The 12,217-nt window shown below is 40.0% G+C and overlaps 1 protein-coding gene across 3 annotated transcripts in view; it reads right to left on the bottom strand.

Annotated features, from left to right (window-relative positions):
• TANC1 (tetratricopeptide repeat, ankyrin repeat and coiled-coil containing 1) overlaps positions 1-12,217 on the bottom strand; it is a 97,892-nt gene that overhangs the window by 66,870 nt on the left and 18,805 nt on the right. For all 3 annotated transcript variants that reach the window (XM_087732963.1, XM_087732965.1, XM_087732964.1), the window contains one exon: positions 5,952-6,026. In XM_087732963.1, coding sequence (XP_087589089.1) covers positions 5,952-6,012 — 61 coding nt within the window. In that variant the 5' untranslated portion in view covers positions 6,013-6,026. The remainder of the gene's footprint in view (positions 1-5,951; positions 6,027-12,217) is intronic.

Here is a 12,217-nt window from a genome sequence, read left to right as displayed (position 1 = left end):
ATCTAAAGATACTTATCTAAAGATACTGGAATACAAGAAGGAAAAACAAAGGAAACTAAGTCTCAAGAGAGTATTGTAGAAAATTAAGTCTGATCTACAGGAGAATCAAACAAGATCCAAGAAAGATTTATTAACATGGAACTTTTTTGTAGCCTAAATAAAAAAAAAAAAAATTGAGTACAAAGACAATCACTGAAATTACAACGCAAACGAATACGTAAGCAGTTCAATACCTTTTATTTCATCATCCAGAAATCAAAAAGATTTATCTCATTTCTCCAGATTCTCTACCTTTAAAGCGCTATAGTATTACATTCTAAACGTTATTTTTTGTTGACAGAATAATTTGTCCCTTGTTATCTGAGCACTACATGAATGTCTAACAAACCTTTAAGCTGAAAAACCTAAAAGTCCCAACTACTTACCACATTAATTTCTACTGAAATCAACGAAGTTCTCATGCATACCATGTACTACATTTGATGTTAAACTTCTGATGGGATTTAGTGCAGGAAGAATACTGCAAATTAAGCACAATACTTCCATTATTCATGTTCCTTCAGGCCTGATATTGGGTCAACAGAACGACAATGCTCATGCTACTAAAAAGCCATCTGAAATAACTGAGCATGTTCTGTAGAAATTTAACATACAGGATTTTTTTTTCTTTTCTTTTCTTTTTAAGTTGAAATATATTACAAGTATTTTATATTGAAACATCTTTCGCTTAGTAAGTGAAAAAAAAAAAGCAGATTCCCAGAACGCAGGCAAGTTGCTGGCTTTAGGGCAGTTAAAGAAAACAAACATAATTATATACGGCAAAGCAGCTGGCCGCCTATAAAACCAACAGGAAACACTAATACAAGTCTCTCTCTGAAGCATTTTTAAGCATTTAAGAATGAGTAGCTGAGTAGAACTTCTAAAACAATCATAATTGAAAAATATTTTTTGTTTATATTCCGGAGCTTATTATGTATGGTCTTTCTACTATCACCTCGTCATGGACACAGACAAGACTTGCACGTAACCCTGCAGAACCTGAGTTCGAACAACAGTCTTCTGGCTCTGAGTTCTTGAATTGTGACACTAAGATACGACGTTTCTGTGCTATGCTAAAACAAGAAAGGTCAGCTCCCTCCAAGAGACGCCTGCAGAGGCAGAGAATCTCCCAGTGGCTACAGAGGTGAACTCAAAAACCTCAAGGAAAGGAACTGGAAACCATACAATCCACAATCAGCTATGGAAACACCACAGAAGAAAGAGCAGAAAGAAATTTCCAAGGTAGTTAGAAAGAAACACAGGGTAGAAATAAAGACAAAGAGACAAGATTATCTTAAATCCAGAAAAGGAAGTCCATTAACAAAACACAGGCAAAAGGCAAAGAATAAGGAAAGAAAATGTGTGCCCTAAGCAGAGCTCCTAGGGCCTCAGCAGAGTTACACTAACGGACTCCCGTCAAGAAGACGAGCTAAGCAGCTTGCTTCTTACTAGAAAGACACCTCCTAAGGAATCTCTAAAGGACTTGGAAACTCTTTCGGAGTTTAAAGAGATAACATTTATTTGATGATCATAACCTGCCAAAGAGGAGAAAATATCAAATTTTTATTTTGTTTCCGAGACTGAATGAAAACCTTGCGAAACAATGGGAAACTGAGAGAGTAATTGCTGTCCATTTCCAGCTCAGTGTACACGAGACAGTATAAAACCACAGATTACTTTCCAGGACACAAAAATTAACGTTCCTGTTTGCCCTCTTCCTGCTTGGTTCCAAACATTCACCAAATGGTTTTCTGTTACTTTAACGTGACAGCTGCAGACTGTGGGTTTTTTCCCTTGACCGAGTATGTACCACTTTAATGGAAGGAAGGGGGACACGACAAAACAGAAATCAACTTACAGATACTTATTTCCATACAACAGAAATAACTATGTCTGAAGGGGTGTAAAGACAGGCTGCTTCATACTGCAGAAAACCTGAAAAAAAAGCTGGATGCAGAAAAAGTTGGATGCCTGGTTCAACAAATTGCTTTGTCTGAAATTCTGTTCCTTTGGCACATCAGTTTACCTAAATACGGTATCAACTACCCTGTCTTCAAATCCATGTTTAGAAGTAAGTTCAGTAAGTTTTGTTTTGAAAAGTTGTTCCATGCATAAACAACATGCTGTCAACGCTGCTCTCTTCTCATCTACATTCACGTATGTTTGCACATACTGATATACAATCATGTACGTCATTACGTACGTGCATGTTTAAGCACACAAATTTTGCTTCATTTAGATTTTATCTAATCCTACAGCAGCCACCTACCTATCAATGCCTCCCAGCCACATCTAAATAAACCCAGTTTAATAAAACAATTGGAGAAGAAAGAATTATTACTGAAGCAACTGCAGGATCTGAGCTCAACTACGTATCGCTAGCATACTGCTACTGGAGTAGCCTAAGGCACCGTTTTTCCATCCAAAAGCGACATTCCCACATGACAGTCTTCCACCTGATGAGGGCAGAACTTGTTCATATGAAGACCCTCTACCAGTCTTTAGCATAGCACTTCAGTCTCTCTCCCAAAAGCATCAACCCTAATTCTTGCAACCCTCTTTTTCAAGATAACCCTTAATTTAAAAAGCTATTAAAAATTGTAATTAACATACTCAGCAGCTAGATTTCAAAAAGACTATGTGCATCTTCAGCTCTTAAGCCCTTATGTCAGGGCAAATGAGGAAATTCTAACATTAAAATCCATACAAGCTATTTTTAAAAAAACAGTCCCAACTGCTTTTTGTTCTTTAACCCTCTTACGGGCTTTTTAATACCTACAGTTGTGCCTTCAATCGAGGAAAAAAAACCCATTCCTATTTGCCCTGGTTCCGCAAGGCTAACAGATGTAAAACCAGTAAGATCCTGTTTGTGCACAAACAGGAACTTCCATTCAGTGCCACAGGAACCATCCCGCTCCGATGCGCATTACGCAGACTTCCAGGCGCTCCTTTTATGCACAAGCGAACCCATGGGACAACAGGGGTTACTTCAGTTTAAGAACAAGCGATTGCAGTTTAGCCTAAACCTCCTCCACTCTGACTTCGGCTAGAGCGAAGCAATCACCCGCGGCCAGGAGAGAGCTTTCGGGAGTCACCGCTCCTCAGCTGCAACTCCACACCTCAGCGCCTCTCCCCTCTCTCCTGGGACGCGGAGTGTGATGGATTTGCCCACCCACCTTAGGGCAAGCCCGCAAGCACATTCAGACAGGCGATTCTGAAACGGCTATGGCAGCTTAACATTTTACTACCTTCTGGCTGTTCAGCATTATTCCTACACTGGGTATATACCGAAAAAAGATCCCAGAAGCCCTCCTAATCGGGTTCAGTCCGGCAGTACTGAGCTGCGCTCTCTCATCTACTTCCTGCTACCTTCTCAAGCTCTGAGAAACCTGAAAACTTTTTCAAAACTTCATCAGCAAAAAAATCAAATCTATGTGCCGGTGAAGCTGAGAGAAGCATCTAAATTTACTATTGCATTACTCTCTTAAATAGTGGCTAGAAGGATGGATGTTTCCACATTAACTGTCTCTCAAGTCAGCTTCCACCATTAGCATGCATTTTCACTCTCTTCATAGTTCTTTAGAGAGTAAATTTTAGGAGCTGCTGTTGTTGTTAAGGACCCCAAGGGCCATGAACTGGGACAACTCTAGAACTAAAAAAATTTCCATTTCTCTTTGTTTGGAGTTTAAGGACCAGGGAGACAAGCAAGCAAAAAAATAAGCTCTACAATGACCACCGTTCTTTGCCTGGCTTCACATCTTCTCTAAGAGCTGGGAAATGTCTTACCCCTGAAAGAACTGGCAGGTCCTTCGGAACAGAAGAGAAAACTATTAAACTGAACACAACTTCACAGGAACTCCTGTATGTAACACAGAACGGAATGCACACATTTTTTTCAAACTTTTCACAACATCTTCCAATACAAAATAAGCCAGAATCTCTGGAATCCACTGTATAAATTAATTAATTCCTTTCAAAAGCAGCTCCTGCACTCCTCCTTACTCTAGCTTTCACCAGCCAGGCGTTACCCGCCGATTTTTCCCAATACTTGGTTCCCGTAACATTCAATTCATACGCGAAACTCTAGAGCTTTGCTTAACAAACAAAACAAAGCAAAAAACCCAAACCAAGAACAAACCCAAAAAAACTCCCACACTCTTAACACTCCCCTTGGTGTTCAAAAATACAGCAGCACTGTGTTTGTAAAAACAAAGGGAGAAAATCCTTTCTTTTGCATACATTAATCCAGACAGATGTGATGAGATCCTAAAATAAAAAAATGTGTTTTCTGACCTGAAGGAAAAAGGATTTTCAAGCTTCAGATTTTAATCATAGCCTGGTCAAAGCTCCGTTCCAAACAGCCTGATTTTCCTTTTGAGCTTAAACCAATTTCCATCTAGTATTTTAAGGAAAAATGTACCAATGAAAGCCTCACCACAGGAATCTTTAGCCCACTATGTTTAAACAACTCCAGCTGGTAACTTCAAGTCAGCAGTACATACAAAATTAACAGGATGCCTTTCGTCTTGCTCTGTGATCACTTCTGTGCATCTTTGATCTACTGTCAGTGTTTTTTCTTTTGAGGACAGCTCTCATCATTCAGTCACTTAGAAAGAAACGTGGTAGAGTCTAAACTTCAGAAGCCCACAAGAATTTCCTGAAGAACACATTATCTGCCAGATGAACACAGAACTGCTTTTTGCAAAAGAACACTTGAGATACCCTCCCCGTGTAGGGCTCAGTGTAACTCAGTACAGTTTTAAAAGCTACAATGCAAGATACGTATACAACTTGCTTGTCAAAGAAAACATGACTTCATTGTTTTAAAGGTTCTGACGAATGTGAATGTGGTAGTCCATATTACATTCTGTACTTAATACATCAAAGGAATATTTGTTTTTACTTTTTTTTATTCTGGTACTAACAAATTTGTGTTGCCAAAGAGCACAAATTCACTCTTACAGATAATTCAGGATCTAACTCATAAAAAAAATCAGATGTATTAGTCTACAATAATAGTTTGAAGTTAAAAATGTAACTGTGAAGAAAAGGTAACTGTCACTCAGGTCTATTAGCTTTCTAGCCAGCGCAGCAAAGACGTCGGCATGACCTGCGCAGAGCAGGCAGGTTTAATACTCAGCCGCCAACACCTGCACTTCAGTAACTATTACTCCCTCTCAAAGGGCATTGCTGGTCCTTCTCTGCCCTTGAAAATGGCAGAGTCCTTAGTTACCCTTCTTCCTGAAAGGCAATACAGATAAGCAGTGGCCTACTAAATTTATGATTAATAGTAAAATAAGCTTTATTTTTTTTAAAAGTAAAATTCGTTGATGATTAATTTTACCTTCAAAAATCTCTGTAGTTAAAGCAAAAGCTAGAACACGATGAAGTTTGATAACCACCTTAAAAACTTTTCACAAAATTTATTTTCAATAATTTTTTTCTAAATACATGAATAATAAAAGTTCTATCGTCCATAATAGTTTTTTTTTCTATAATATAATCAAATAAGTAATTTAAAATCTATTTCTGTACTTCAGGGTTCTCAACCTCTGGCCTTGGGCCATGTTTAAGCTGGCAGGACAATACACACAGCCTGCTCTCAGTATTTCTACGGCAAGAACCAAGAGCAAGCTGCTCTCCTCTGTCCTTCCCGGCAGCGATTCAGGAACAAGCGCACTGGATACACCTTCCGGGAAGCTTCAGACCTGCTCCTCCTGCTCTGCCTGTAAGCAGTCCGGCCAAAGCGGCGGGGAGGGCCGGTGGCCTACAGACCCCCCTGCAGCTGGCGTCAGCAACCGGAGTCACCCGCTGCCCTAAAGATGGGGCATCGCTGCTGCAACAGAATAAATTTAATTGCTCGATTTATAATGCACAACTCATCTCATAAAATATTTTATTAATATTCATACCTGAGTCTTTCTTGTTCCCTTTTCCACCCTCTCGGCTCTTTTTTAAAACTGCCTTTAACATTTTAAATGTTGCTCCTAAAGGATAACAGAAAGAAACAAAAATAAATGCAACATTAATAACATCCATTCACGCAAAACCGAAGAAAATAAAGATAGGATCAATACAAATAAAACAGTGAAGGAATCAGAAGAAACTTTTTAGTAGTTACATTTATTTTTTACAACGTAGCTTGGTTAAGCAAAGTCCTGACGCACAAGGAATGTTTTAATACTTGAGCTAAGCAATTAGAGTTCACTGTCTTCTTATGCAGAAAAATAATACAGCATTCTCCACATTCCACATATAATTAAGGTTATAAGGCTAAACCCCTGTAAGTTACTTTAAGGCACTATGGCAAAACCAAAACAGAATAAAGGTCTAACTCCTGACCGGAGTCTCCAGCATAGCTGGGGAGCAGGCGACACGTGAGAAACCTGCTGTCGGCTGGAGACCGCACACTGCAGGAGCGTGCAACAGACGGGCGACAACGGGACATGCTATCACCACGCAACCGTTCTTCGCCTGTATGCAACACGCTGTTGACCAATGCAGAAAAAGCAGAACGAATTCCCTAAATCACTGCACTGCTGCGAGCATGCCTATGCGCCCACATATCCATGCCTGCGAGCACGCGCATTTCTGTCTTCCGCATCTCAAATTTAACAATCACCTTCAAGTGAGCAGCAGTTGCAGATTTCAGAAGATTATTAATGATAAGAAAAATATATCAGGGATGTAAACCTGGAAGACAGTTAAGTTGTTTCAGACAACTATCTTCAGATACAAAGCAAGGAAAATGGAACGAAAGGAATTATGAAGAGCACCTCTTTCTCAAAAAGCTTTCTGAAGCATCTATAAATTCTAATTTTGTTTGTTTTCTCTATTGAAAAATTCCAAAGATATCTCATTTCAGAAAACTTGCAGTACAGAATATGCAACAAGAAGAAAAAAAAAAAAGTACTGACTATGCTGTCTTGTGTAACAGATTGCCATAACACCCACATGAAATCAACAGGAAAAGCAAAAATCTTGCATCCAAAAAAAATGGATTCTTCAGAAAGTTCACTTCTTTTTATGAAATAAAGCAGAAAAAGAAAAATCAGTACAGCAGAGTTCTTAAGCTTCTATGAATAACCTGAAGCGCACACAACTAATACCAATTAGAAAGCTGGAAGGTTTCCACAGCCTGTATTATATTCAACGCACAAATCCCTGGGTCACGTCCATACAGGTACAGCTGTGCACACAAACGGCTGCTTTTCATGCGGCAGGGTAACATCTCAAGCAAGTCGTACTGACGAGTTACACTCCTTAGTATCACACACCGTAGGGCAAGCAAGCAGCAAAGTGAAGTATCTGCCAAGGACTACACACAGAAAAAAAAGACGCTCTGCTAATACTATCTCTTTGCAAACTACAGGAGTAAAGCAAGTTCTGCGGTATTTTCAGGTGTTTCCCAAAGAATGTAAACTAAGCAGCCCTCCCCAGTTTCAGCATTAAAAAACTTGAAAAAGCCAACAAAAAACCCCAAAATTAGATCATCTAACTGAAAAATTAAATAAACTAAAAGGAAGCAAATTATGATTATCTGTGGAATACAAAGCATAAATATATTTCTGAAAATAAGCATCACTATACGGTACTAGAATGTTGAATGCCAATTGGAAGAGTGAAGCGGTTTTTTTTAAACATATACTCTATGTGCTTATAATATCAGTGATTCGATATCAATCGTATTCTACAGGAAAAGGCTATGTGCCAGCTCTCAACACATCTGTCCAGCAACGTAGGAAAAGCTGGATTGAAAGAACACGGTGAACAACACTCCTCTGAACAACGTTCATTGGGGGGGGGGCGAAGAAGAAAATATCTCCTAAAATTCAACCACAAGATCATGAGAAGGGAACATCTAAATGCAACATGAGGGAACATCTAAATGCAACATGAGGGAACATCTCCCTTCCTTGCTTGTCTGACCGAGCTAGATAGAGAGACAATACACAACAGCAAAGAATTTTGAGATTAACAAACAGCACTGACAACTAGAAAAAGAAGTTTAAAACGGAACAACCTTAACCAAAATTTACCTGCAGCCCTGGTTACTTCCACTGATACACCATATACTTCATGTTCCCCGACAGCCAGTTACTGGGGGGATGAGAAAGATAGCCAAGCACTGCATCTCCACTCTCGCTCATCACGTGTTCCCCAATACTCATGCCTCCTAGCTTCGCAAAGGAAAAAAGCAGCACTTCTCCCTCACAGAACAGCTTTCACAAAAAGCAGTAACAAGGAAAAACGACAAGTCACGTCCTCAGGTACGCTGTTACAAAAAAAGGAAGAATGACTCTTCTGAGAGACTCAGACATGGTCAGCTGGAAACAGCCCATCTGACGACAGGAGAAAATAAACCACTCATTAAGCTGTAAGAAGACCAACACTGTTAAAACAAAGAAAGTCATCATTCCACTCTCTCTGGTATTAATGAGGCCTCTGGAGGAGCCTACGTCCTATCGTGGGCACCAGAATTTAGACCTGGACCAGGTGGAGGGAATGGAGAAGCCAAGGCCAGAGATCAGAGGTCTAGACACTGCAACTTAAGAGACTGAAAAGGTTGTTTATTTTTAAGAGCAGAAGACTTAAGGAGAGACCTAACCACATTAGCCTGTTATATATTTTAAAAGTGTTACACAGAAGGGAGCAATCTATCCTACGTATCATCTCTTGATAGACCAAGTAATTTGCAGCAGACAAAGTTTAGTTTAGACTCTAAGAAAAAACTTCCTAGAAGTACAGACAACAAACTACAGGAAAACTGCCAGCCCATAAGGAAAGAGTGGAATATTTATCCCTGAAACAGACATCTGCAAGAAAAAAAGCACACAACTGGTTGCGGCTGGAGTAAGGGGTGTTATGCTGAGGATGAAAGACCCAGGCAAGTTAAGGTATTTCATTCGCGTGACAGTCGTCAGTGGATGGGGACAAAACCAAAACAAAAACCACAAGACATGCCATAAACTTCACAAGCTTCTGCTTCAGGCATGAAAAAAGATTGAACTGTAAAGCTTATTTTTCTTCCAATTCTATCAAAAGTTGTTTAATAACAGAAATCCTTCCGATGGATCAGACCTGTAAGCTGGGGGATGTCCTAACCCACCTCCCAGGAGCCCTTCCCACACCTCTTCTCCGTGCTGTCAGACGTCAGCCGAGAGGAATACACAGGCTACAGAAGGGTTCATCGTAGAGCCCTAACTGCTTACCAAATAGCCAGTGACGAAACTGTACATAAGAAGGAAAAACATACTAAAAAAAGGGTTCAAACTCTGAAGATTTAAGCAGCTTTCCTTTCTTCAACAACTGATATCTCTTATAGAAATTTAGTGCATGAGAAAGAATATATTTTTTTTATAAAATAGAGTCTGGTGCTTTTGTGGAGTTTGTTTTGGTTTTTTTTTTTTTTTTTTGAGAAAGTAATGTAAAAACTTTATATTTTTGGACCTCAAATCCATGTTCAAACAGTATTAACAAATCAAGAACCTACGAATATCTTCCATAGTTTGAAACAGGTATGAGGTGAGAGTGACTTTACATTAAAAATTATATATAAAAGCATTCTCTGAATTATTACAGATATTCTAATGTCACAGAGAGCTAACTTTCCTCTATCCCTATAAAATACTGGTCTTTATTAAGTATGGAAAAAGGTATTTAAAAATATGACTTCTCATAACAGCACAAGATTAAAATTTGCAGATTAAACAAAAATGGTTTATACATATGTAAATGATGCCAAAACTGTGAGGGCAACCCAAATTTGTGCTGCTTTTGCCCACAAATTGTGCTAGAAACTTTTACGATGTAAGCACGTCCACTCATGCGGTGCAAAGGCCGTCCACCAACAAAGTAAAACCTTGTTTGTCCCCAGCGCGCCGACCGGGGCCCAGGAAAGCTCTGTTTGCTCCTGGCTCTACCACAAGGCCACTGTGCTACACAGAGACAAAAGACTGCTCAAACACCTTAAATGTATTTTTCCTAATATCTGAATTATTCACTTCCCAAGTTTACTAAGTATTTTTTCAGAATAGCTTCCTCCTTGTGCATATCACGTAGGCTGCAATGGCTGTAAAAACATGCATGTCCAGTGTGCACGGCATGTACTTTGGCTATACAAATAATTAGAAGTGCTGCAGTGAATGTTCTTTGCTCAAAGACCAGGCTTCTTTGATGTTTCCCGAATCACGCAACTGTGTGAAGTACAGTACTGTTACAGGACAGCTGCGATACACATTTCGTACCTATCAGCCAAACTTTTAGAAGCCTTCATTGTTATTTCTTCCAGCAAACAGTGGGCTCCAGCCCCACTGTTCCCTTTCCCATGTTCTTGATCACCATTTTAAAAAGGATATTTCTAATTTTAGTACAAAACTCTTAAAAAAAAAAATCTGAAAACAACTGTTCTGACTCATCTCAAATCCTTCCAGCCACTTCACACCTCAAGATAGCGGTCCTTCTATGAGTTTGGAACTAGCACAGACTTTATGCTTCATATTCAGACACTAGTCATTTGTTCCAGAAACCTAGATATATAAATTTCACCTTAATATTACAATTTGAAGGTCTTGCGTTCTTTGGAACCCATTTTTGTATGTAATTGGACAGTTTCTTAAAATGAAAATTTTCTCAGCTCATTTTAGTACATTGCAATTTAGGTAATTGCACTCAAGGGTATTGCAGCTTTTAACGCTACTAGCAGGCGTTCACAGGTCCAGCTAGAGCATTTAGTGAAGAAAAGTGTTTAATCACATAATTCAAGGCTGAAATATAATATATATGTAGAATAATGGGAAGTCTAATTAGAGCTGCAGAGACATTCTTCATTTGGTATTCTCTAACTTCTGCCTGGCTTTGAAACGTTAATGTTCCCTCTAAAATTATTCAGTGTTGTATATTGTTGGTATGTTGCATGATAAATTTTACTTACAAGCATTTTAAAATCTCTTTAAGTCTTGCAGAACAATAGTGACTTTATTAAAATTCAGCTGCTATCACCACATGAACAAGGAAGGAAGTCTACCTGAAGCCTTGCTGACGTTCCCAGAGCACGTCTCATCTAGCTCTGCCCTAGAGACCACGGGATGCCTTTTTTCCCCCCAAAGTGATACAGCTTAGTGGTGTAATGCAACCAGAACCAAAACCACAAGAGGGTAATTATGAAAGAGCTTGGTTTCACAGAGCCGATCATCGGAGGGGGCAGCCTACTGCAAGTGAAGACAACTACATCGTTGCAAGAGAACTGGATCTTTCTTAAGAAAAATACAGTAATAATAAACCGCAACACTTACAGGATCTTGAACAGGTGCAGTGCTAAAAGAAACCCTCCATAGCAGCTCAAAGAGAGAAGAAATGTGAGCTTAAAAAAAGTCAGTGGAAAAAATAATGGGTGCAAAGAGGAATCCAATGGCCGAAGAGGCAATGGGCACAAGCTGAAACGCGGGAGGTTCCCTCTGAACATCAGGAATACTTTCTCACTGCGAGGGCAACCAAGCACTGGCACAGGTTGCCCAGGCAGGCTGTGGAGTCTCCCTCCCTGGGAGTATTCAAGAGCTGTCTGGACACGGTCCTGGGCAACCGGCTCCAGGTAACCCTTCTTGAGCAGGGAGGTCGGACAAGGTGACTCCCCGTGGTCCCTTCCAACCTCAACCATGCTGTGATTAATGAGGATGTTGAGCAGAATTAGACTCAGTATTGACCCCTGGGGTACGCCACGCGTTACTGGCCTTCAGCTAGACTTCGTGCCACTGACCACAGGCGTTGCATGCGTTTCACGCCGCACCATTTACGGTACGCTACTCCCTTTGAGTCTATCCGTCCTGTAGGCCCATACACTGCACATACTGCTTTTAAGGGATAAGCCCCACTCACGCTCAAAAGAAGAGAAATGCCTTGAAATGTACCTAACATACTGAGGGAGGGTGATGGGAATGGCAGGAAATGCAACTGTGAATCTCGTAGGTTGGTTCAAGTATGTTCCCTTTCTCCAACAAAACTCACCTTGGATCCAGCTCCGAGCAGAGGCAGTAAATAACCAGCTCAAGGGGCTACAGAGAGGACGCCTTCTGCCTCTGAAGAAAACCTCACGGAACGGTCCGGAATAAAAACATTACAGAAGCTAGCTGTACTGTAGTAGAAAGTGCATTCTAACTCGCTCAATCTCACTTTAAATGCT

This window comes from Nipponia nippon, unplaced genomic scaffold (genome assembly GCF_047370975.1).
Source record: "Nipponia nippon isolate SJK-2023a ecotype South Korea unplaced genomic scaffold, ASM4737097v1 scaffold_5, whole genome shotgun sequence".
Taxonomy (NCBI): Eukaryota; Metazoa; Chordata; class Aves; order Pelecaniformes; family Threskiornithidae; genus Nipponia; species Nipponia nippon.
Note: the sequence above shows the minus strand (reverse complement) of the source record. Positions and strands in the feature narration are given on the sequence as shown.